General features: G+C 45.5%; 1 protein-coding gene and 1 long non-coding RNA gene across 13 annotated transcripts in view; one reads left to right on the forward strand and one right to left on the reverse strand.

Annotated features, from left to right (window-relative positions):
- Jarid2 (jumonji and AT-rich interaction domain containing 2) overlaps window positions 1-17,085 on the reverse strand; it is a 180,033-nt gene extending 162,948 nt beyond the window's left edge. For 2 of the 12 annotated variants that reach the window (XM_087591528.1, XM_087591523.1), the window contains exons 1-2: window positions 17,016-17,085; window positions 14,958-15,161 (exon numbers count right to left, since the gene is read on the reverse strand). Coding sequence is in view for 6 of the 12 variants with exons in the window: in XM_087591523.1 (XP_087447649.1) it covers window positions 14,958-15,002 (45 nt within the window). In the remaining 6 variants the exon portion in view is untranslated. 12 annotated transcript variants of the gene reach the window in all.
- Window positions 17,086-21,442: 4,357 nt separating this feature from the next.
- On the forward strand, window positions 21,443-24,909 carry LOC148000053 (uncharacterized). The gene is made up of 2 exons (XR_015641530.1): window positions 21,443-21,563; window positions 23,926-24,909. It is a non-coding gene; the product is annotated as an uncharacterized LOC148000053 (long non-coding RNA).
- Window positions 24,910-27,228: the final 2,319 nt, after the last annotated feature.

The following is a 27,228-nucleotide window of genomic DNA, read 5'->3' on the forward strand; positions in this document are numbered from 1 at the left end:
ACTTGTTCCTTGAAAAGTACGTCCGTCTGTCCTTCCTTCCCTCCTTCCTATAGAAGCCTTCTTATATGTCTGTCCAGAAAAACAAGCTGTTTGCTTGGCCAGGCTGACACCTTCCGTTCTTCACAGGAAGGGCCTCCATGTACAAAGAGGAAGACACCTCCTTACAGAGGTGAGGTTGTGGTGCTTATTTGTATTAGACAACTGCAAGCAAAACACTAGCTGCAAGAGGTTTGCAAGTCAAAGATAATGGCCTTCCCTGGTAAACTGACTTCTCTATAATCATCACTATTTACATTCCCAGGAAGCTCTACCTACTGCTCCAATAAATCCTGCAAAGAGACACATGACAAGTTCAGCAAGTGTCCTGGAAGAAAGAGGCAAAAAGGCTAAATGAGGAGGGAATGCTTCAGACAAAGTCATGGGGATTGCCAGACATCACTTAATTAGAGCAGGCAGTAGAATTATAAAAGGGAATTTAAAAAATTAAAAGAAAGACAAGCTTTAGAATAGAAACTTCCAAGTCAGACCCATCCATCTTCCCCAGCCTCTTGACCCTCTCCCGTTTACTTACCAAGGCCAAAAGAAAACCCACAATTTTAGAATCTGTGGCATTACATTGTCTCATCTAGACAGAGTCCCATATAGCATCATCAAGCTCTTTGGGTTTTTAAGTAGGAGTTCTGCACAACTAACTCACAAAAGTGCAGTTAACAGTTTTAATTTTGCTTTGCTTGGGGGAGCAGAGGGTAAATCCAAGAGACTGTATTCCCTGATTTTCTCAACCATGGGACTTGGCCTAAAGCTAAGTTGTGCCCAGACTCAGACAATTCTCAAGCCAAAAGTGTCCCTTATTTAACACTAGTCGGCCACCTTTCAGATTCCAACCAAGTTTAAAACCACAGTGGTTTGGAATCCTAACAGTAGTTTAAGATTACAATACAGAGTTGAATATTGAAAACATTTTTAAAGAGACACAAAACTCTGATTCCGTACTTACTAACATCAGCCAAGCTAACAGGACTGCAGAAATTCATTATTAAATCCAGATTCAGCCTGGCCCTCTGCACTTTGTGAGGGATGGGGGGGGGGGGGGGGCCTGATAAACTGCTTCAGCATTTGAATGGAAATCTGATCTCTGCCCTCAGGAGATAATCACTAAGGATTACTTTCATGAATCTTTAAAATTCTTGAAGATTAAAAATGCTGTCAGGGTGTCAATACCAATACTACTTAGCAAAGTTTGTAGGTCAGAACTCAAAGCTAGCCCAGTGCAGTACTCATGCTTGTAAACCAGGTTCTCTGGAGGCTGAGAGTTTGGAGGGCAACCTGAGCTACACAGTGAGTTTCAAAGCAGCCTGCGCTGGTAAAGACTATCCCAAAGAAGTCGGGGGCTGGGTGTGCTGACACACTGTCTTAGCTTCCAGCACGGTATACAGGAGCAGGTAGATGGATGATGTTTCAGGCCAACCTGGTCTACTTACTATGTTCTAGAACAGCTGGAGTTAAATAGTCCCTTGCTAACTAAAACCAGAAAAATTTCAAAGCCCTTCAGTGCAAAACACCTTGAGGGTAACTGTTTCTTCCTGGCCCACATTTTAATCTTGTGTCACATTTGCATGTCAACTGAACTTCAGTCAGATTAAGGCAAATAAATAAATTAATTAATTAATTAATTAATTAATTTGTTCCTAGCACGACAGTATACTGAGCTTGTTGTACATCCTAGGGGAAAGGTATGACATATAGGAAATATATAAACAATAAAACTATCATTTTTGATATAAAATATATGAAAAAAGGCAAACAAACATGAGTATTATGGCATATGCCTACATTCCCAGCTCTCAAGACAAACCTTGAACCACAGAGTAACACCGTACATCTCAAAAAAAAAAAAAAATTAAGAAAGGGGGCTCTGTTAGTCTGTTACTGAGTAACAGCTGGGTAAGGCAAATACCAGCAACCCGGAACAACCGGAGTTCAATGCTCAGGTGGAAAAGCACACAAAATGAGAACTAATTCCCTCCCAAAAGTTATCCTCTGACCTCCACAACAGACATACACACCCACACACAGAGAAAAAAAAAAGTGTAATTCAGCCAGATGTGGCTGCAGACGCCTTCAATACAAAACTTGGTAAGTAAAAGCAGTCGGTGGTATTGAAAGCCATTAATTAATCCCAGCACTCAGGAGACAAAGGCAAATAAATCTCCTCCGTTTAAGGCCAGCCTGGACTACAGAGTTCCAGGACAGAACTACCCAGAAACCCAATCTCAGAAGTTACTTAAATTTAAGAAATGCTTACTTGATAGAAACTCAAGATAAGCAGCTGGAAGTGAACAGAACCTAACATTCAACAAAACTAGGACAAACGAGGATCACTAGTAAGAAGGTCTGTCTGTTTCTTTACCTACACCCCTGCAATCCTAACTGCACACAATTAACTAGTTTCATGATCCTTGCAACCCACGGTGCATCTGGAAGTGCGCTGGTGGCACACACCTTTAATCCCAGCACTTTGGAGGTAGAGGCAGGCAGGAATTTAAGGCCAACCTGGGCTACAGATCAAGTTCTAGGACAGCCAAGGCCTCATCTGAGATGGGACCATGTAGCATTTGTAAAGGGCCAAGCTGTGTGATGTCACAGCTCCAGTGACAGCCAGACAACATAACCAAATTCCTTCAAGGCAGATAAAAAGCATGTGCTACTAATTTAAATAGGAGCCCAGACCACGACTCCTTATTAAATGCTTTCCATCCGCATCGGCTTTCATCCTCCAACATCAAGACTGAGAATAGAAGCTTTGGGCTTTACAGCTTTGGGCAGTATAAGATGAAGGGAGCACGAATGGGCATTAGATTCCATCCAAAAAGGATCCAATAGGGCTCAGGACCTTCACAGGACATGCACAAGTGCAGACACATGCAAACACACAAAGAAAAAGACTGCTGCTCCTTAGCCACTATCTCAACCTCAGAAACCATGAGAGAAGAAAGAAAAATCCAACCACAGAATTTTCCCATTACTTAAAGAAAAGGCACACCTTGGTAAAAAGGGCAAGTGCTAAAATGCCTCATTAATTTCCATCCTCTTCCTCAAACAACCATAACATGTTCTATCAGCCGAAGATGGCCCGGAAACAATCTTTGACGAGTTGTGCCGTACAGACCTGTAGGACTTGGATTAACTGCCATGTGTAGACACTGATACTGCCCTTGTTAACCCACCATTCTCCTCTAATGCTGACAAGAAGACTCGTTCTACAGGAAAGCAGAGAACTCAGCAGTAAACAATCTGACCAAGGTCACCACCATCTGAACATAGCCAAGATCTTTGGCTTCAATCTGACTCGGAAGCCAGTGCTCTTGTTGTACATTCATTCTTGCTCCCTAGTAAACCATAACTTCTCACTTCTTACTGAGAGCAAACAGGAAGACACTAAAAGTTGTATTTAATTGAGCAAGCGATGATGCCTCAGCCCTAAGGGACCAAAGTTAATGGTATAAAGCCACCTTACAGACAGGACTGAAATCACACGTAGGAATAACATGATTCCAGGTCACTTTACTGCTTAAGTGTCTCCAACATATTCACAAAGGAAAGAACCTCAGGGGGTTGGGGATTTAGCTCAGTGGTAGAGCGCTTACCTAGGAAGCGCAAGGCCCTGGTTCGGTCCCCAGCTCCGGAAAAAAAAAAAAAAAAAGAACCAAGGAAAGAACCTCAGGAAGGCTTAAAATGTACAATCAGACAATTTCTCTCCTCCTTTCCTTCAGGACGAAAGCCCTTCTGTCTAATAACACATTGTGTTCTTAGAGCAATTGTTTTACAAAGTGTTTTCACATTTCTTAGTCCTAAATGCCGAGGACAAAAAAACAGAAACTTAAATAAAACTCATCTGACATCTACTTACTTATAAATATCCATAGTGCTTTTTAAAAGCCAAATGGCCTAACATGCACCCTGCATAGAACCCTAAATTGGCAGAGCCCCTCCAAGAAGACAATATGGTACAGTTCACTAATTCTACAACATTGAGGACTCTAAAGTGCATAGCATACACACAAAGCAGGCTACGCAAAACATTTATTTTAACAATACTAAACCTGTGGAAAATCCATCAAGGGGGCAACAGGTCAAGTGAAGCCCATGTCAGTGGTGTGCCTACGACCATTAAAAATCATTGTATTTTGATAACTGAGAGATTTGTAAGAGAGAAATGCAAAAGGCACATAATGAGCCTATACATCTACAAGTGGAAGAATATCCGGTATGCAATTTCAGTTAATTTTTATCTTTGAGTACTTGTCTGATTGGAATGATTTCATATGAAGCAGAAAAGCCATTTTTCATAAGGTGAAAATGCTACTGGCTTATAATTAGCTGTGGGGATTACATATGAATTTTTATTTTCCCATGAAAATGAATCAATTACTTCAGCTACCATGGATGACTAAGAATGCACCTGGAAAGAGAGAAAGTGTCACGAGACTTGTCCAAAAGCAACAACAGAAGAAGCCTTCCACTCTCAAGTACTGTCTAAAAGTACGAGGTCTGAGACATTCTTGTAATAGTAGACTAGATCCCAGCTTTAAAATAATGGGTCTGGAGGGGATGGGTTAAAAAAGGGGGGCGGGGGTCTGATTCTAATTAGTGAACTCCTTTTCCACATCTATTCCCTCTCAGAGATCTTGAATACACTCCACCATTAAGCTTTAATTCAAGAATTCTGTGTGTCAGCTGGTAGGGTACACATCTTTAATCTCAGTACTTGGGTTCAAGATCAGCATGGTAAGTTCTAGGGCTACAGAAAGAAACCCTATCTTGAAAAACCGAAAGAAAAGGGGGGGGGGGTGAATTCTATGCACACTAACTATATGCTGGTCCAAAGCATCTACAAAAGGTAGCCTCTAACACAACAGGCACACAAAGACACCTAGAAGGGGTGCTACACATCAGCAAGGAAAGACTAAGAGCCAGGGTCTGTCTCCTGGAGTATAGCAGTGAAGCCTTAAGGGCCACAGGGGACACAGTGGACTCCCCAGGAGCTTGCAAAGTTAGAGGCTGGGCTTTGCTAAATCCAGGAGAATGTAGAATGCATGGGAGCAAGGTAAGTGGATGGTATAAACAAGAAATGTTTTTCATTCTGTTGGTTTACATTTGATGCAGGAGGCCACAAGCAGCCACCAGAAGGATGGACCAGATTTTCAAGTTCAAGGAATATACATTCCTTTTAAACAAGTTTCTGTTGCTCTGTTCTTAATTCTCAATCTAGTCTAACTATCATATTGCCTAACACAATAGACATGCAACAAAAAAAAGTGGGAATGGGGCTAGGGGGATTGTTATATCACCTCTTAATCTTTAAAGCCTTGCTCTAGGCTGGAGAGATGGCTCAGAGTTTAAGAGCACTGACTGCTCGCTCTTCCAGGTCCTAAGTTCAATTCCCAGCAACCACATGGTAGCTCACAACCACCTGTAATGGGATCTGATGCCCTCTTCTGGTGTGTACTTAGAAAAACCCTGCTCTAAATATATTGATCACTATGAATTTACTAGATTTATTTCTGAGTCAGCTAGGAAGGCTGTTGGCAGGCCTGATATCTCCAAGTTGGTGATTTCCAACTGTATAATACCTTGAGCATTTGTGCAGCAGTATGCAGTTTACAAAATGCTGTCACATCAAAAATCTCCCTGACTCTCCCAGCAACAGCCTATGATGTACACCCAACAATGTTCCAGATGAGAAAGGAACTCAGCCATGTCATTGTCCACGGTCCGACGACCAGGTTAAGAGCTGGAATTTGAACTCAGTTCTTCCCAAACTTTCCCATTGTATTATCTAAGTGCTCTATACATATTCAAAGTAGGCCGGTCCAAATTCAAGGCCCTTCACACTAGTAGCAACAAACTCTTATACAAAGAGCAAACCCTCTTCTGCCTAACAGAATGGCCTCTCTTTCTGCAAACCTACGGAAGGTATATATACAAGAAACACATGCTCAGTTCTAACTAATCCCTTCTCACTTTTCCCTGGCACCCAGTGCTGCCCCAACAGGCAGTCGGTAGAGAAAGGGTTAAACACTGGTGACAGTGCCCTCTCCAAAGTAGTGATTAAAAATAGAGAAAAAAAACCACTGATACATACTGTAAGCAGTAAGACAGATATCAAAAGTTTTCCTACATTTATTTATTTTCTGGCCAATTCAATCAGAGAAATACAGAAATACCTAGGTTGCTATGCCAGAAGGCCAGAGGGTCATTTCCTAACTGACAATACCTAAAAAAACCCATCATATTTCACTACTCCCTATCTGACACCCAAGCTCCTAAAAAGCTAGGGGAAAAAATCCCTGTGTGTACTCAAGAACGGTGTACATGAAGAAGTAAGTTCCCTACCTGGTGTCTTAGGATTGTCACTGCTCTATCAAACACTTTCACATCACACTTCATCACTGAAGGAAGTCAAGGCAGGAACTCAAGCAAGCAGGGAAGGAACCTGGAGGAAGAGCCTGATGCAGCAGCCATGGGGAAGAAGAGTACACTGGCTTACTCTTCAGGGCTTGCTTCAGTCTGATTTCACGTAGAAGCAAAGACCATCAGCCTAGGGTTGGCATCGCCCAGTGTGCTGCCCCACCCCAACCAACCAGAAAATGTTCTTGCAAGGTTGTCTACTGCCTTGATCTTATGGGAGCATTTTTCTCAGTTGAGGTTCCCTCCTCTCAGATGACTCTAATTTGTGTCAAGTGGGCACAAAATATCAGTCAGTACACCTGGAGTGTGGACAAAACCATAACAGTACAAGTAACATCCAAGTAACTTTCTAGAGTTCATATAAACTCAACACTGCTACTTAACTATTTCAATCCCGCTCTGTAGAGCTTGACAGACTTACTAATTAGAAATTTAATTACCAGGGGCTGGCTAGATGGCTCCACAGTTAAGAGCACTGACTGTTCTTCCAAAGGTCCTAAGTTCAATTCCCAACCACCACATGGTGGCCCACAACCATCTGTAATGGGATCCAGTGCCCTCTTTTGTATGAAGACAGTGACAGTGTATTCACATTCATTAAATAGATAAATCTTAAAAAACAAAAGATATATTTTTTTAAAAAATTAATTACCATTTAGGGTGGTAATCCCAACTGTAATCCCAGCACTGGGCAGAGCCCGTAGGACCAGGAGTTCAACTCTACAGTAAGGTTCTTCTCTAATGCAGTAAGTCGCACATCCTTATGACTCCTATTACTCAAGCTGCCTGTTAACACATCTATAAACAGTTTTGTTTGAGTGGCCCACTGGTAGGGATCAAAAGACAGTTTCTTCCAGAGCTAATGTCTCCAAAGCAGCAAAGTCAGGATCAACAGTACAAGTGCAAGGAAAGATACCAAAGGTGATTTGTGATGGCCCCAAGACACCAAAGCAGTTTCTAGAGAACTGCTGCCCATGATGGCCCCCAGGTACACTTAAGAGTGTGGGTGGACAAGCAAAACTACAGAGCACCAACCAGACCAATCTTCCAATGAGGACACAGACATACAGTGGGGCCATAATGTAGCTCCACCATCTGGTGCCAGAAGAAACAGCAAGTACAGACACACTGCAGACTGGCTCGTGCCTTGTTCTCAGAAGCTAACAGACAGCTCGTTTTATGGCATGTCCTCCCGTTCAGAGCAGTACTGACTATCTGGTATCTAGTTCATCCAAATGGAAACACAAGACAAACTATACGAACAATATTTTGGCCTCGGTATTCTCTTCTGTAAAATGGCCTCAAAAGCCCTTTTTCTCTGTGAGTTGACTATACAAACCATGAATGTGGGTGGTCACTGGATTTTCTCCTCATAAAACTTTTAAGAAAAGTAGGTGCTGTTGGCTATCTAAAAGTGTTTTCTAAATTGGCAAGAACGATCAGCATGTTAAGGTGTTGTCACCAAGCCTGACAACCTGAATTCAAATCCTCAGGACCCATAAAATGGGATGAACATACCTCTGCCAAGTTGTCCTCTGACCACCACATGCCATGGCGCAAGCGCGCACACACACATTTAAAGGGGAAGAGGGGAAGAGAAGTACTGGGAGCAGGCGCCAAAAGCAAAACAATAGTCACTTCCGAGAGGAGGGACTCCCGACAGTTTTATAATGAATCAGAACTAAACTAATCTTTATTAAGGTGTTTAGCTTTCCTAAAAGCCAGCCCTGTAATCCCAGGATTTAGAATCAAGGCAGGCTGTTTGAGGCATTTGTGGAGTACAGAATGAGACCTTGATTCAACAGGAAATTAAAAACATGGATTAAACATTTGAAATACAAAAGACCTTCAGTAGTACTTATGGGATAGATAGTAAAGTTGCTCTAACACACAGGACATAAGCTTGTGACCAGTGAGTAAATGCATTTGTCACCAAACAGCACTTGTCCCATGTGCACACACAGATAGATAAACATAAAGTTAAACAAAACAAAACAAAACAAAAAAAAAAAAAAGCAAAACAAAAAAAAAAAAAAAAAAACCTTTCAGAGTGTGATAGTGGGTGCCTTTAATTCCTGCTTTGGGAGCCAGAAGCTTGAGAAGAGTTGAAGATCAGCTTTAACTACACTCCGTCTTTAAAATTGCACTCCAGCTTGGCAACATGAGATAATATAGGGGGAAAATTACAAAATCATAGGAGTGGTAATAAAAAGATAAATAATAGCTGGAAAGATAGCTCAGAGCACTGACTGCTACTCTCCCAGAGGTCCTGAATTCAACTCCCAGCAACAAATGGTGGCTCACAACCATCTGTAATGGGATCTGATGCCCTCCTCTGGTGGGTCTGAAGACAGTGACAGTGTACTCAGCTACATAAAATATATCTTTTTTTAAAGATAAATGAAACGTACTTTTGGTTATTAAAGTTCTCCTTTTATTGAGACAGTGTCTCCCACTCTAATAGTCCATGCTACCTTTGAAATCATAGCAATCCTCATGTTTCCGCCTCCCAATACTGGGATCTCAGTTAATCTTGCCATCCACTTTTTTTTTTTTTTTCCTTTTCTTTTTTTCGGAGCTGGGGACCGAACCCAGGGCCTTGCGCTTGCTGGGCAAGCGCTCTACCACTGAGCTAAATCCCCAACCCGCCATCCACTTTTGAGTACAAATTTTCTTTCAGACTTGTGCCATATGTTTTGATGGAGAGAATTTGGGCATTTAGGGAATGACCTGTAGACTGGAGGTGTGACTTAGTCCACATACCACCACCACCAGAGAGGAATGTCTTGGCTGCCGTGTTCATGAAGAATCCGCAGTGTCAAAGCATCCAGCCATCTATATCTAACATCTATTTTCTAGCACTTTTATCACGTCTCCTCCAAAGCCTTTAACTTAAAGTTGAACCAACTGTTTTCACAGTCATTTCAAGGTTTACATAAGATTTAATTGTAATTACATGAATAAGCCCGACTGGAATAACCAGATTTGGGAACAAACAACGGACACTTGGCAAGCCTTCTGGGTAGAAGCCAACGAGGACAGAGGCACACCCCACAGCTGCCCACTAGGCAGGAGCTTCGGGGTAATAACCAGAATGCACCGCACCTACGAGCAGGAGACTAGGAAGCAGACGTAAGTTAGGAGAACACTGTTTGGGAAGATGTGGAGCAGTAACATCAGTAGGGCTTCAATAATGCAACTAAAATTTTAATTAACATGGCCAGAGCTTAAGTCCAAATACTTAATACATGACCAAGTAACAGATTCAAAGCATCCCAGCTTGGCCTTTACCAAGTGTTTATACACTTGACTTAATATATAATAGTTTTCCCCTCATCCTCTTTTGAAGTTTAAATAATCAACACACTCCCAGTGCTCTAGATAGACCCAGTACTGGGGGTGGGGCACAATTCTAACCAACTGTGAAGTGAGTATCTAGTAACTCTCCTAGCTACAACATGTTTCCAGCTGGTTTTTTGGGCCAGTGACTACAGATACAAATACTCAAAACCTAACAAAGGAGATGGCTCAACAGGTGATCCACATGACAGAACCAGTTCCTCCAAGTCGTAACCTTCCTCGCATCCTCGTGTGAGATAGCATACACACACACACACACACACACACACACACACATACACACACACACACACACACACACACAAGTAAAATAAATGATTGTGAGGAAATATCTGTAGAGATATTAAAAGGTAATGAGGGATAGAAAGATGGTTCAGAGGTTAAGAGCAAAGGCTGCTCTTCCAGAGGACCTGGGTTCAATTCCCAACACCCACAAGGCAGCTAATAACTGCCTGTTCACTCCGGTTTTAGGGTATCCAACAATTTCATAGACATAACATCAATGCACATGAAATATAAATTATAAATAAGAATAACAAAATCAACCCTGAAAATAAGAACCCAATTGAACATTACTATCCATTTTAAATTTAACACACCATGAACCTGACTTCCTTTATACTGTCTGAATGCCACACTTACAGTGTCTAAAATTGCTGCTGCCTACAACTGGGGTTTTGTTTGCTACCCTCAGCTTTCCTACCACGTGCAAGACCCTAAGCTCTACAAAAAGTAAAGCACTGCCTCCCTAGACTCCTTGGAAAAGGAAAGGGTGTCTTTCCCAAGAGAAAGCAACACGAATGAACGTGGGAAAAGGAAAAAAAACGAGGCAGCTGACAACTTCAATTCTCCCTTCAGAACTGTAAATGCCACAATGTTTGTTTAACAAGGGAAAAAGATGCAAACTAGTTTCTTCTTTTTCCTTTTGGAGACATCTCACTACCTAGCCCTGGCTGGCCTAGAACTTCTTGTTTAGACCAGGTTGGCCTCAAACCTCTGCCTCCTCATTGCTGGGGATTAAAAGTGTGTACCAACCATACCAGAGGACACCATCATTTCTTTGAACTTTTTTTGTGCTACAGATCAAACCCCTGGGACTTTGCATTCCAGCACTAAGCTATATATTTGTAACTATAAATTGTATAAGAACTTTCTGAGGGGCTGGGGATTTAGCTCAGAGGTAGAGTGCTTACCTAGGAAGTGCAAGGCCCTGGGTTCGGTCCCCAGCTCCGGAAAAAAAAAAAAAAAAGAACTTTCTGAACTTTATGAACTTAACTCACTTTCTGGGGTCATGGGGTAGTCTTGGGTATGTTTTTGAGAGGGTCTCATATTTCCAGCTGCTGGCCTCCTACATGCTATGTAACAAAGAATGACCTTGAACTCCTGATCTTTCTGCTTAAACCTCCAGATTGGACACCATCAGGCCCAGTTTATCTGGAGATTGGGACCAATGAAAATCAGGAATTCCTGTTTGCTAGGCAAACCAACTGAGCCACACTGGGCGCAGAGAATGTTTGAGACAGTTTTTTTATGTAGCCCACAAGGGCATGCATGAACTGAGAGACTGGATATGTAACTAAAGATGACCTTGAACTGTCTCCACTTTACAAGTCTGAAATTAGAGGCATTTGAAAAACTAGATCCTTAAACAGATTAGGTAAGGGCTGGTGATACAACTCTCTGTTCACAGGGAAAGGTAAACACCTTCCAAAGAAGCCTTAAGTTCTGAATTCAAGCCCAAGTAAAGAAGAAAGAACAGAGTCAGCACTGTCCTGTGACTTCCACATGAAGATGTCATAGCATGTGCTGTTTTCAACATTATAACCCAGTGGTACAGAGTCTGCTAAAGTTATCCTAAACAGCAGCCCGATCATTTGTTTCTGAAGTATCTGCTCCCATCTGGTATCAGGCTAAGGCCGAATGGCCAGGTTATCATTCCCTACTTCCGGTAGGAGTAACCAACTACAAGGATCATGGCAGAAAATACACACTGGGGGAAACAAGCAACTGGGTTATTGTCCAAGTGAATTGAGGCTCTGAAAGGCAACCTTTTCCAGTTATTTAAGGTATTGTAGTTGGAGTCATGCCCAACACAATTAAGACAGGATTATATTTCAATTTATGAGGTTCTCAAGGATGTCATTTAATAAGAAATATAATACTCATTTCTCCCAAAGCCTTCCCTCTACAATCACACTCAAACTCTTTGCTAAGGCAATAAACTAAATGGAAGGCATAGAAAGCTTTTGAGACCAATTGGAGAAAACATGCTGCCTTCCTCCAGCTCAAGTAATAATGCCACCTTCCATATGAAGCAGCACACTGTATCTATCTTCCACCCACATAATCTCAGTGACTGAGTAAAATGACAAAAGCAGTTATGACTTTTTCCACTTTAGCGAATAGTGAAGATTCACACCATGAACCATTTATTCTGTTAAGAACTAAGTCCAGTGGGTCTCTAAGTCCTGCTCTTTGGAATACAGTCAGTCCTTCCTCTCCCCAAAATTCAGGAGAACAGATGACAGCTCTTCCACGAAGGCAGTAAAAACATAAGGCAATAAAGCAGCACCCCCCCTTCAAGGTTATGCCACCTCCTGCATAGGCACCCCAACTCGACAAAGTAACCAAATCCTCAACTCCATACGCACACAAGGTAAAGAAAGCGCTTCCTAAATGCAGTTTTCTTTGCTTTCACTAACATGGGTCTGAGTGAGAACTAGTGATATGTCCCACCATCAAAGACCTGGAACTGAAAATATTCCTGCGCTAGGGAGCCTGGCCCCTGCTCCTCAGTCCCGAAGTAGTTTGAGAAGGTTCAAGGGCACTCGGTGAGGGTTTGGCTCCCCAACGCTCACCTGCTGGGACCTGGGGCACCTCAAAGCGGAAGGTCAGGTCAGCCACATCCTTTCCTCCTCCCACGCCCCGCTCCGCAGCTCCTGGAGCTCCCACTCAGGCCGCGCCTGGAACCTCCCGCCCGACTTTTGACATCACGGAGGAGGGGAAGGTTCCACCGGGCCGTCCCTTTGTGACGTCACAATGACAACAGAGCGGCAGCTCCAAAAGGGGAGGACCGAGGAACTAAAGCCACAGGGGGCAAGGGGCGGAGAGAGGACGTGACGGCCCGGATGGGGGGTGCAAAGGCTCAAGGCAAAAGAAGGCCGCGGGGCGGGGAGGGGGCGCGCTGACTTACCTCCTGCTTAACCTGTTGCTCTCGAGACCGCGCCGGAGCCTGCGGGCAGGGCGGCTTAGAGATGCCAGAGCCGCCAAGCTCAGCCTTGTGCTCTGCGGGGGGCGCCAGAGGCATCCTTCCCTTCCTCCCCGCCCCCCCCAACTACCCCCTAGCCTCACTAACCCAGCCTGTCCCGCCCCGAGTCAGCACGCCGCGCCGCCCGCGAGCCCCACCCACCCGCCCGGCCAGAGCACAACCCAGAGTCTGCCCCCTACAGGCCGCCCGCGCGCCCGCTTCCCGAGCCCGGGCCACGGCCCAGAGCGCTGCGGGCCCCGCGCACCCTCTGGGCCGGCTGCGTCCGGAACACCGCCTGGGCCGACTGGGTTCCCACAGCAGCAACTCACGCTCTGCCTCGCACGGCCACCGCCGGCCACCTCGGCTTGGGGCCGGATGTCCAGACTCGACAGGATCTACTGGCCTCCAGCAAAAAACAAAAAAAGCCTACCCATGGTGTTCTCCAACTTATCGGGATCCGGGATGGGGGGGGGGGGGGGTTCTTGTCCCAAGTTCTACCCCATCTCCTTTGTGGCTACGTCAGAAACAGACATGGTCTGGGCAGGAGTCCACGCTCCAAGGCAAAGCTCTGTGTGTCCATGCAGTTTCTACACATCGAGTTTAAACTAGTCCTTTGCGCTTTACCCAGCCCTCTGCAATGCGGATGTATTTTAATTCTTAAATTCCTTATGGAATAGCTTGTAAGTTGAGCTTCATTATTTAATCTTGCCTTTCTTTCATAGTTAAGTTTACGTGTATAGATTAGGATCAGCTCTCCGGAAGAGGTATTCAGGTTTTCCATTAAATACACACACATATATATACATATTTTACAAAAGCACTGCCCCAAAGGTCATCTCCCATTATACACTCCACACTAACCAAAAAGGGAAAACATTAAGACCAAATTATCGACCCTAGTTAAATAAAACTTTCTTATAAGGTCGCATTTTTCTTTATGTACCTTCAAGGACCCTTTTTTTCTGGAAAAAGGAAAATGTGTTCTTTGCTCTAAAGCATATGCAGCTAACCACCGGATCACTCGAGTGCATATTTGGTTAATCCCCCGATTCCCCTCTATACTCCCTCCCCCCAAACTTACCAAAAAAAAGCCACTACACAAAACAAAAACACTCCCTATGCCAAGCAAAACGCTGCTATACTATGCACAAAACAAATGTAACCATTACAACCCATTTCAGAAACCCAGTTTACAGGACGAAATTATTCGTACTAACAGTTGCACTCACTCAAACACATACACTTTTACATGAGCTATGTTTTCCCCCTCAAACTAGAAACCATGATTTCTTTTTAGAATCAAAACCAGCCTCTTTATAAAAGTCAATACCAATAAATGCATTCCCTGTAACATAATTCCCAACTGGGTTATGTTGCAAACTAGATAAGCCAAAAACGGCCACATATATTAAATGTGCAAGATCGCCATAATCGTACTCTGAATTGCAACTTAAAGAGCTTCCAACACACACACCTTACACGATTTTCCAAATAACACTAATAACCGGCTCATTTGTATGCAAAGTGCAATATGGGGCCAAATCCTCCCGAGAATGCAGTTAGATCACTGCAGCCCCCCCCACACACACACACACACAGAACCCCAACCTCCACCAAAACCCCTTGCCTTTCATCTAAAGTACATTAACGTTGTGTCATTCGAGGTCAATTTATATACTTGAGGTATCTGTACACCAGTCTGTTTTCTCAACCAAACTAGGCAGACACGACTTTGCCTGAAAAGCCCTTTCGGAAAAAGAAAGAGCCTTATCGGACGCTACGTTTAGAACCTTTCAGCTGCAGAATTATCTATAAACTTGACATTCACAGCCATCGCTTAAAACTGCAAGCCAAAGGATGTGTTGTTAGGAGCACTTACGTATTTCTTCTGAATGATATTCCTCTTGGGTCTTTCCTTGCTCATTCTGAGATCCAAATGCTGATTGCAAAAGGGGACAATTGCTTCATGAATTTAAAGCCGTCAGAAATTTGCAAAAAAATATCCTGGTGGTTTTTATTGTTGGTGGTGGTGGTTGATCTTGTAATCCGACTTTTCTTCCTCTTCCCCCAAAGCCAGATTCGCCTTGAAATAAATCCGAAATTGAGAAGGATAAAAGAAAAAAAATAAAAAGAGCCAAAGACGAACGAAGCAAACAAGAAAAATTCACTTTAGTAAAACACTCATAATGGAAAATTTCCCCCGAAACATACAACAGACACAAAAAAAAAAAAAGAAAAAAAGAAAAAAAAACCGACGCCCTTCACTCCCCCCCTTTTTCTTCCAAAAACTACATCAGCGAAACGTGAAGGTCCTTAGCATCTGATCTGTAGTTACATCTTGAAAAAGAAAAAGGAAAGATAAATTTAAAACGTTGGAAGTCACGTTTGTGCTGCAGCGGCAGTGCGAGCAGAAGAGTCAACTCCAGCGGCGGCGGCGGCGGCGGCAGCACCACAGCGGAGGGCTCGCCGAGTCTCTTTTTTCCAAGCCCCCTAACCAATGAGAGAGAGGCTATCCAGCCCAACTTTAAATGGACTCTGCTTTTATACAAGTTAGGGCTCCTCGGCTAATTCGCCATCTCTCGCCAGCCGAAAACTCCCACAGCTGAGCCCCCGCACGCCTGCCTACCCTTTGCCCACAAACCCTGGCCCAGTGCAGAGAACTCCCGCAGCCCCGTCGACGAGACCCCGGAGAGGCCTCAGCGAATCCTTTGCGGGCCGCCCGTCAGGCGCCTCTCCCATGCCGAGCCCAGTCCTGGAATTGAGAGAGGCTCCCTAGCTCAATGCATGGCACGCTCGGTCGCTCCACCTCAGCCCCTTTCCCCCCGGCAGTCCGCTCACCCAACAGTCGCCGCATGCAAGCCTTCGCCACTGCCCTCACGTCTACCTGCAGCCGGGCAGCAGGGTACCACTGCCCCAGGACGCCCGGCCCGGGGGAGAGCCGCCTATTCCCGGGGCACCTTAGAATAGTCCCCTTGATCTTCTGGAAGTTGTAGTCCCTTGACTACAAAATGGCTATGGCCACGGAAGCTAAGAACTACAATTCCCAGCGTGCCCCACACCTCCTGTCACTCAACTCCCTTCCCTGAGGTCTCCCCCTCCCCCTTCCCCAGCCCTGCCAACAAACGCTTGGACGTGTCCCGCGTGCGACACTGCTAGAGGGTGGCTCGGGATTGGCCCGCGGAGCGTGTGGTCCGGGAGCGAGGAACTCCCCACGCCGGCCCGCCCCCAGTCCCCTCCCCGCGGGCCGCCGGCCCGGCCCCGCGCGCCCCGCCCCCACCCCGGGCGCGAACCGCCTGTGGAATCGAGGAATCGCGCGCGAGAGCGCGCCGCGGGCCCGCGAGGGAAAGCCGCCAGGCTTCCCCGGGGAAGGCCTCGGAGCGTGGCGGCGCGGGGGGCGGTGTCAGCGAGGGCTTGGAGCGGGTCCTAAGCAAAAAAAAAAAAAAAAAAACTGGGCCACGCACCAAGAGGAATCCTCGGTGCGAACTCGCTGATCGGCGGCGTCTGCTGCTTCTGCCGTTGCAGGCGGTGTCACCTCAGGACAGCGCCCGTGTGCCGAGCAAACGCCGCGCGGCCGGCCGGGGTGGTCCGAGGTCACGGCTTAACGCCGGCCGGCGGCCGCACGCGAGCCCACGCGCGGAGCGGAAGGGAGGGCAGCCTCTGGGCTAGGCACGCGGCCTCGTGGTCGCCAGCCCGCGTATCTCCGGCCGGCGCGACACTAGGCCAGCGCTGGTGGCTCGGAGGTGAAGCCCCGCCGTCTCTGAAGACGGTTAAGGGGGTCTTTACCCTCAAGACTAGGGCTGTCCGCGAGTGAGACTCAAACGCTGAGGTGAAAACATCCGCGGAATATGGAGACCGAACCACACACAGGCCGACCGTAAGGAAACGTCTCGAACACTGAGTGCCCAAAAGACCAACGGTCTGTGCCCCACAGCCTTACCTGCCCCAGCCCCTGCCCAGGCTCGCCAGTCGCTCAGATCAATGGATCGCAGGCCCTGCTGTCGCTCTCTGGGGCATTCGCACTCGCAGTAACTTTATCAAGTCTCACGGCAGCTTCTGCGCTAATTTCCTGGTTCTAACCTATGGTCTTCAAGGTCCTGTTTTTCAAATCTGACTGGCTAGCCTCAGGAAAAAACGAAAAGGCTGGAGCCTCTCCCCTCCACCTGCATGCACATTGTATTCTTCCTCCGGTTCCCGGCAGTTCAGCACTCGAGTCACGACCACTGCGTATTAGTTGCAACAGTCGTGGTGTCTAGAAAGTTCCAAAAAAGCGAGTTAACACCTATGGGTTCAAATGGCACAGTGACCACTTCAGACAAGTAAGCAATGGCTTTCCGAAGCTTCTCACAGTTTCCACATCTACAAGTTGACTCTGGCCAAAGCTTACGAGGATTCTAAAGTAACAAAAACCTAGTTTAGAACCAGGCAGGTAACTGGACTCTTTTATGCGTTGACATGACTCCCTTACTTAAAAATATATACATACCTCATTATTAGTCTTTTTTTTTTTAAGTTTCTAAAACACGTTCATTTTACAATCCGGAAAAAAATTAACTGCCCGTGTGTCCTAAATGTTGCACAAATTGTACATTGTTTCCATTTGGTCGGAATGGTCGAATGCATTCTCTTTTACAGTTGGGTTTTGACCACCCAAGTAACTTTATAGTCGTCTTGCCACAAGGTGATTTCCAAACCCATTCTGTTCATTATAACCTGCTCACTAGAGGTGTCTGCTTTCTCCACATCGTTATGATTTTAAACAGCTCTGCGTAAATTTCATGTCATGTCTGTCAGACCCAGGCAATTATTAAAGAACAAAGGTGAGTTTCTTGTAGGTTTCTTGTGGGCCAAGTTGGGGTCCTCAGTCCTGGGCCTGCGAAGTCTCCTGCCAGACTTACCAACTCCTAGTCACAGGCAGTAGGAGAAACCATTCTGTTAGTGTAGTGGAGGCCTAAGGGGTTATAGAGGAGGAATTTGCTCATTTCCATAAGGGCTTAGATAATGCTAGTGTTGTTTTCCTTGTAAAGGAAAATGGATTGTCCTTTGTGGTTTAAAGTCTTCCCTGCTGTGGGAGTGACTATCTCCTGATGACTACTATCCCCCACCACCCAGGCCAGGCCAAATATTACGTTTGTTTCCCCCTTTTTTTTATTTTTTTGGAGGTCTAATTTGCTTTTTCTTGTGATGATTTTTTTTTTTTTTTTGGTTCTTTTTTTCGGAGCTGGGGACCGAACCCAGCGCCTTGCGCTTCCTAGGCAAGCACTCTACCACTGAGCTAAATCCCCAACCCCTCTTGTGATGATTTTTAACTTGTAAAAGAACTAGGAGTGGATTCCTCTGGACCACATGCAAGTTCTGTCCTTCTCTATGAGGATACAGAATCCTCTCTAAATTAGCACATCACAGGACCTGGTAAATGCAAGCCCATACTCCTGATTCTCCCCAGGTAGTGGCTACAGGACAATCTGGAGGTAAAGGGCAGCCTAGAATACATGAGACAATCTTTTTTTTTTTCTTCTTTTTTCTTTTTTTCGGAGCTGGGGACCGAACCCAGGGCCTTGCGTTTGCTAGGCAAGCGCTCTACCACTGAGCTAAATCCCCAACCCCACATGAGCAAATAAGCCGCCTAGCTACCCAAAAAGAAGAGGTAGGGTCTGTGAGAACATGAACTTTTCGCCCCTCCCTTGCTGTACAATGGTTCCCGGAACATTCTTGCATGAAAGGTTTCCTGGAACAGCCACAATGACCCATAGCCTCCGGCCACAATGGTCCAATGGCCCTGTAAAATGTCACTACCCCTAATCACAATGTCACAAAGTCCTAAATTGTATGGGCAGTTTATGGTTTTGGAATTCCCCTCCTCCCTCCCTCTTGATCCCCCTGGTTTGTGGTTTTTTCCTTTATAAGCTCTGTGAAAATTCAGGTCGGGGTCGAACTCCTCTACTCCCTGTGTGGTGTATGAGTCTCGACCCCAGCATGCTGGCCTGAGCTCTCGTTTCATCTCGCTCACAATAAATCTTCCTCGTGTGATTACAGCAGGTCGGTGTCTGTGTCCTACTGGGTGCGCGTCTTTCCCGAGACTTGAGTGGGGGGCTCCCTTCGGGGGTCTTTCATTTGGGGGCTCGTCCGGGATCTGCGCGACCACCCAGGGGTCCTAGACCCACTTGGAGGTAAGATTCTCTGTTTTATCTCAGCGCTGTGTCTGGGTCTGTGTCTATGTTCTGTCTGGGAATCTGGTGCGATCGCTGTTTCGGTTTTGCGGACGCTCAGTGAGACCGCGCTCCAGGAAGGAGAGCGGGGTGGATAGGGATAGACGTGTCCAGGTACCCACCGTCCGTTCGCCCTGGGAGACGTCCCAGGAGGACAAGGGGGGACCAGGGACGCCTGGTGAACCCCATCTGATAGGTCCAGAGGAGACTTTACTCCTTGACGACCGGTTTGTTAGGCAAGGTCTGCGACCTGCCGATCAGTTTCAGTGCCTCTGGTCGACACGAAGTCGACGTCGGTTTTGTTTTTTTTTTTTTTTTCTCTTTTGTTTGTGCTCGTGTGTGTGAGTGTGTGTGAATTAAGTCCTGTAGTCTGTGTTTTTCGGTACCGGTTTAAGGTCTTAGTGCACTGTCTGGGCAGATGAAGGATTCCTGCCCTGTGCACGAGAGTCTTAGTGCACTGTCTGGGCAGAAGAAGGTTTCCTGCCCTGTGCACGGGTGGAAGAAGGTTCCCCACCCCGAAATGGCGCCTGTGAGTAGATGAAGGATTCCTACTCCGAATAGTCTTTTTCTTTCTTTTTTTCCTTTTTAGAAAGCGCACCGGGGGACGCCCCAATCGCGCAGGCTCTGGGACTCGTGAGAGACGTTCCACGAGTCAGCCTTTGTTGGGTCCTGGCTCTGGGACGCGTGAGAAACGTTCCTCGAGCCGAATTTTGTCGGGAGGACCCGGCAACGGACAGTCAAAAAGATCTGACTGTGACTTTGGAGGTCGAGTTCGGCTGCCTATTTAAGTATAGGCACGGACAAGTGTGCTTAGATGTGTTAGTGTCTGTTGTCTGTATTCTGTTTCTGTGTTTGGTATCCCGGAAGCAGCTAAGGTTAAGCTGCAGTTTGGGCCAGGTACTGAAGGTACCAGGCATCTGTGGAAATTGGTTATAGGATGCTTTGTCTTGGTCTTATTTGTCTGGATTGTTTTCTGTGGTATTGTCCAGTGTTTTTTTGACTTTTGTTTCGTGTTTGAATTTGGACTGACGACCGTGTTTAAAATCTTGGACTGACGACTGTGTTTGAAATCATGAAACTGTTTGCTTTGTTCGTTGAAGAGTTTTACTTGGTCCCCTTAATGCTTAGTAAGAAACTTAATCTTATGGACCCCGCTCTAGTGGCGGTGTGTTGGTTGATAGCCAAAGTTAATTTTTAAAATAGTGTTTTATCTGTGCTTGTGCTCGCAGCACACAGTAGAGGGGAGCGAAATTAGCTGCGGAGCTGCTGCAGCGAGCATGGGGACTTCTCAAGTCTCACCCAATTTTTCTGGCTCTTCAGGAGCTGTTTAAAAGGAAAAGGCTTAAGGTAAAAAGAAACACTATAGAGAGATTTCTTAGTGAATTACTACACCTTGGTTCGCGATCTCTGGGAATCTCATGGTGGACAGCTGAGATAAGCTGGAAAAGGATTTAAATTTTGCTTGGGAGCAAAGAATCTTAAAGGCGGAGTTTCAGCCGGTATGACACTTAGTGCGTAGCTGCCTAAAAGATCAGAAATGCTGTTAATAGGCTATAAAAAAAAAGGGACAGGCTGTGTTAGAAATGCTACAGAAGAATAATCTAAAAAGGCTGAGAGCTAGGTGGGGCTATAAGGAAAACAAGAACAGGAAAGGAATTTCTGACATTTGCTCACAGAAGGAGAGTGCTCATTTAGAGAAGTTCTTTAAGGAAGCCTGCCTTATCTGCTGTCTTTATTCCAAGGGAGGAGTCAGTCTCCAGCACTAAATTACTTGGAGGTAGCCAAGGTCAGGATTAATGTTTTCTTTTCCATGGGCCTTTAAACCCAGTGAGACAGTTTGGTAAAGGGCTACTACTGAGGTCCTGATAGCCCCAGGTGAACTGGTTACAATTCTTTTATCAGCCCCCTGGCATCTAGCACCCAGGTTCTAACCATCTCTCCATCCTTTTGTTATTAGTTGTTACTAGAAGCCTAGTGTCATTTGGAGGCTGGTTCTCTTGAGAGGCAAAGCCATGGAGCTGACACTGACAATGGCCTTTTTGTTCCAAGAAAGGCCTCCTGGTTTAGCTGTGTGACTAAATGCTGTTTGCCCTCTTCGGTAGACTCTATTCTCAAGATTCTCTTGTTTTCTCACCATCCCATTTGATATGCTTGTTAGTAACTGTTACAGGTCTTCTTTACCACCGATGAAAGACGGAATCCTACTGGAGACCAGAAAAAATGTTCCAGACACGGATAGAAGGCCCTCACTTCTGCCTGCTCTCTTCAGACGCCTGAAGGTAGGGAGTGCCAGGTCTGCCGCCAGGCTCCAAGGGTGGGTCTCTGAGGGGCTGGAAAGTGCCCCACCAATCTGGCTAAGATAAGGAAAAGATATGAAGAGAAAGTTACAGAAACTTGAAGGGTTAAGCTAAGTCGCTGAGAGAGTTATTGTAAGTTGATGCATGGTTCAGGGTCTGTGCAGAAAAGTGGACAGCACCTAATAGCTGTAGAAGAAGATGCAGAGAGACAGAAAGAAAGAAAGAAAGAAAGAAAGAAAGAAAGAAAGAAAGAAAGAAAGAAAGAAAGAAAGAAAGAAAGAGGTAAAGAGTGCAGGAAGCTAGGGAAGAAAAGAGACTAAAAGAAGAGGAAGCTAGAGAGCTAAAGAGAGATAAAAGACAAGAGAGGAACATATACTGGCCACAGTAGTTAGGGAACCTAGGAAGACAGTACCTGGCAACAGAAGAGAATTCCTGGCTAAAGATCAGTGTGCCTAATGCAAAGAAAAAAAAGACACTGGGTCAGGGACTGCCCCAGAAAGAACAAGAGGGGACACTGGAGAGCCTCTTGGTCCTAGAGTGCTGGCTATGTACAGAGATAGAAGGGAAGTGTGGATGCAGGGACCCAATGCTCTGTGCTCCTATGCCTCCCTCCAGTGGGCCAATATCCAAAGACCTTGGGTACAGGGGCCTACTGGCAACAAACAATACTTATGGACTGCCCGAAGAACAGTGGACCTTGGCGTGGGCTGGGTAACCCACTAGTTCATAGTCATCCCTGACTGCCCCTATCCCTTGCTCATGAGAAAATTGCTCTCCAAAATGGCTTGCGTGGGCTGAAATGGCTGGGTGAGGCCATGTGTATGCATATCTACAGACTGTGTATGTGGAGCTTAAGACCTGTCTCAGTGCACCAGTACCTGATGCTGGGAGATGTGTGACTTTGTCCTGATCTGCCTGGAACACATCACTCCTGCCAGCCGGGCACTAACAATTATCACCCAATCCAGGACTTAAACTGTGATAGAGTGGCTGATGTTCTGCCTTTGAATAGAGTGTCCCAAAAGATGGGACCACTGGTCAGCTGCCATGGACTAGATTCTCCACCGGTTGGGGACAATCTGGTCACCTTGCTGCCCAATCCGGACCTGGAGCCACCACAGCACGAGTGTCAAGTACTGGCAGAAGCCCATGGGTGGAGGAAAGACCTTTGCGACTGGCTGATTGACCCCTGCTGAAAGCCGAGGACCTTGTCCACAGACGGGAACAGTTCTCTTCATGAATGAAGGTCAGAGACAAGTGGGTGCTGCCATGGTGGACAACACAATGTCATCTGGGATGGCTGAACCTCTACCCCCCCAGTACATCAGCACTGCAGATGCCTTTACCATCTCTTGGATGCCCTGGTGAAGCCAACAACTGTGAGTACTATTCATTGCTCAGGATATCAGGAGGGAAGAGATTCAGTGACATGGGGCAATAACGAAGCAGATAAAGTGGCTCGAAAAATGGTTATGCAGGAGCCCATCCTGGTTGCAGGCCTGCAAGAGACAGCCACTGGGAACTGGGATCGGACTAAGGGATGGCCTCACTTAGAAAAGGCCCAAATTGCTTAAAAGATAAAGGACAATGGCACATTGAGGGGAAAGCTATACTTCCCAGAGAACAAAGAAAAGACTCACTTTGCCAAATACAGAAATGGACTCAATTAGGAGATAAAAAGTTTGTCCAAGTAGTTAAGTGTATGTAATAGACTTTAAGATTTTAGCCAGAGAGACAGTAGAAAGTATAAGGTATGTCAATAAGTGAATGCTTAGCAAGCAAACAGGGCAAAGAGACCTAGAGAGTTTGGTGAAAAGTCGAAGTGAACTTCACTGAGATAAAACCAGAAAAATATAATCACAAGTATCTCCTAGTGCTTGTAGATACTTTTTCAGGAATAGATAGAAGCTTTCCTCACCAAACAAGAGACGGCCTCTGCAATCATCAAGAAGATACTGGAAGAAATCTTCCCCAGGTCTGGAATGCCCAAGGTAATCTGGTCAGACAACGGCCCTACTTTCGTTGCCAAGGTAAGCCAGGGTGTGGCCAAGTATTTAGAGGTCGATTGGAAATTACATTGTATTTACAGACCTCAAAGTTCAGGACAGGTAGGGTAAATAAATAGAACTCTAAAAGAGACCCTGACCAAATTAACCATGGAGACTGGCACAGACTGGGTGACACTCCTTCCCTCTTGCTCTCTTCAGAGCAAGAAATACCCCTTCCAGATTCAGCCTTACCCCCTTTGAGATCTTATATGGGGCCTCAGCCCCCCTGACTGTATTAGATGATGTTACTGAACCAACATGTCATAGTGCCATAGTAATAATGATTTGTGTGCCAGGCTAAAAGACCTACAGGTGATACAGAAAGAAATCTGCTCACAGCTGACAGCAGCCTATGCCCCGGAGACCCCTGAGACATCCCATCAGTTCCAGGTTGCAGCTACACTGAGTCCAGACACTCGAGCCTCGCTGGAAAGGACCGTACCTGGTGCTGCTGACCACCCTGACAGCTGTCAATTCTCAGCCCTCACCAGCCGTGTACTAGCTGTTGGGGCTGAGAGCTGGGACCTAGAGGGAAATTCAGTCATGTTTGTCCTGGGTTCTATCAAGATAGGTGTGGGATAGGCTTGATTTCCATTACAAATGATGTAACATTGCATATGTTAGTACTCTTAACACTTCTTGGGACTGTGCCTCAGGGATCACAGTCCGTATAAGCTTAGAAGTTCTAAAAGCTAGTCATGACCTTGGTGGATAGGCTTGGATAGTGTCCAGGTTAGAATCCTCATGTTAAGACTACAATACCAAGCTGTTATGCTAGATGAAGCTGAGTTCTCCATGAAGTTCTAGGATTAGAACTATTAACAAAAAGAAGAAGTGGGGAATGAAGGATTAAAAATTAATAATAAGCCGCCTAGCTACCCAAAAAGAAGAGGTAGGGTCTGTGAGAACATGAACTTTTCGCCCCTCCCTTGCTGTACAATGGTTCCCGGAACATTCTTGCATGAAAGGTTTCCTGGAACAGCCACAATGACCCATAGCCTCCGGCCACAATGGTCCAATGGCCCTGTAAAATGTCACTACCCCTAATCACAATGTCACAAAGTCCTAAATTGTATGGGCAGTTTATGGTTTTGGAATTCCCCTCCTCCCTCCCTCTTGATCCCCCTGGTTTGTGGTTTTTTCCTTTATAAGCTCTGTGAAAATTCAGGTCGGGGTCGAACTCCTCTACTCCCTGTGTGGTGTATGAGTCTCGACCCCAGCATGCTGGCCTGAGCTCTCGTTTCATCTCGCTCACAATAAATCTTCCTCGTGTGATTACAGCAGGTCGGTGTCTGTGTCCTACTGGGTGCGCGTCTTTCCCGAGACTTGAGTGGGGGGCTCCCTTCGGGGGTCTTTCAAGACGATCTTTAAAAAAAAAAAAAAGAAGGGGTTGGGGATTTAGCTCAGCGCTAGAGCGCTTGCCTAGCAAGCACAAGGCCCTGGGTTCAGTCCCCAGCTCCGGGGAAAAAAAAAAGAAGAAAAATTTCAAGGGTCAGTGGTAATACTGTCTATTTTTCTTCCTTTCTCTTGAACTCAGAAATTAGCAGGGCTCTGCCTCCCGGGTGAGGGAATTAAAAGCCAGTGCCACCAAGCCATAATGTTTTGTATTCTCTTCTGAGCCTCAGGAACTTGAAAGAGTTGAAAAGGTGTCTTTTTTTTTTTTTTTTTTTTTTTGGTTCTTTTTTTCGGAGCTGGGGACCGAACCCAGCGCCTTGCGCTTCCTAGGTAAGCACTCTACCACTGAGCTAAATCCCCAGCCCTCATTTTTTAATATCTCAAACAAGCTCCAATGGCCAACATTTAGGCTATTGACAGACAATTAAGCAGCTATGATCATCTCCCAGTCCCACTTTTGGCACAGCTATTTTTACTTTTGTATTAACAAGATCCATTTTAGTATCATACAGTGCTCAGTTAAGCCTGACTGCTTAACCTACTCATTCCTGAATGTCCCTTGATATTTCAGCTACTTCTTTAAAAAAAACAAAAAAACAATCTGTTTAAATGTTTTCAGGGTTGCATGTGTGGATGCCACAGAGGCCAAACGCATAGGATTCCCTGGAACTGGAGTCATTAAAGGTTATGAACCACCTGTCATGGAGCCCGGGAAATAAAGTGTGGTGGTTTGAAGAGCACTTAAAGCCATCCAAGCATCTCCCCACTTCCACACCCACTCCCCCCCCCTTTTTTTTTGAGAGTCTCTGTGTAACCCAGACTGTATCGAGTTCCTACTTTTCTTTGACCACATTTTAATTATTTATGTGTGGATGTGAATGAATTGGAGAGCAATCTTCAAAAGTCCGTTCCTTCCCTCCAACACGTGAGTCCTGTGGAGAGAGAACTGAACTCGGATAAAATTTGATGGCAAGCACTTTTATCCCCTAAACCATCTCAGAGGCTCCTTGATAAAGCTTTTGAGCTTAACATTTTAGTTCTACTATATGTCCTGATTGTGTTACTTTCGTATCTTATCCTTAATTATATCAAAAAGTTCAAGGACCCATGATCTCCTCATATTGAGACAAACCTTAGGCAAATGGTTGAATCAACACGAATCAGGTGTCTCTACATAGCTGGCCTGCAACTCACAAAGATCCACCTGCCTCTGTCTCTCAGTTGCTGTGATAGAAGGCAGCCCTACCACACCTGATCCTTCAGCCCATCTGGATGTCAGGTGTGTATCATCTATAAGATGAAAGGGCTTAATTCAGTTATCACCAACGGCTTCTCCGGATCTCACTTGGTCTAATTCTAACGACCTTGTGCTGTTTGCTGGCCCCAAACAGGCTTAAATGCAAACTGCTGTGTAAGAATTGTTAGGGCAGGCCTCTTGCCTGTTACCAGTTGCCTAGCGCATCAATTGAGTTCTTCCTCTCCCCCCTCCCCAGACACTCCCAGGTTGGGTCTCAATGTGTAGCCCTGGCTGGCCTGGAATTTGCTATGTAGGCTGGCCTGGAATTCAAAGTTCTACCTGCCTTTGTGCTGGGATTAAAGGCCTAACTTTTCATTTGAATATCTTTGTATACTTTTTAAAGCACTTCAACAGCAAGGAAGGACACTGTAGTGAACATCTTTAATCTCACCTCTCAGGAGGCAAAAGCTGGCAGATTTAAAAAAAATATATAACATAATGTAACACATAAACAACATAAATGAAAGTAAACTTTACCAACTTCCCCGCTTCAATATAAAATGAAGCATTTAAGTGTGTTTTTCTGTTTTGGATTGGTTTTTGTTTGTGTTGCAGGGTGGAGGTGGGGGTTATGTTGTTTTATTACGTTGGGTTTTGTTTTGTTTTTAAGGTTTTATTTTTTGTATCTGAGTCCACTGTCATCTTCAGACACACCAGAAGAGGGCATCAGATCTCATTACAGATGGTTGTGAGCCACCACATGGTTGCTAGGAATTAAACTAAGGACCTCTGGAGGAGCAGCCAGTGCTCTTAACCGCTGAGCAGTCTCTCCAGCCCTATCCAGTTGGTTGGGTTTTGAGACAGTTTTGTTGTGTACCCCTGGCTATCCTGGAACTTGCTTTGCAGACCAGGCTGGCCTTAAACTCACAGAAATCTGCCTGCTTCTGCCTCCTGAGTACTGGAAATA

This window comes from Rattus norvegicus, chromosome 17 (assembly GCF_021556685.1).
Source record: "Rattus norvegicus strain SHRSP/BbbUtx chromosome 17, alternate assembly SHRSP_T2T, whole genome shotgun sequence".
In the NCBI taxonomy this organism is placed as follows: domain Eukaryota; kingdom Metazoa; phylum Chordata; class Mammalia; order Rodentia; family Muridae; genus Rattus; species Rattus norvegicus.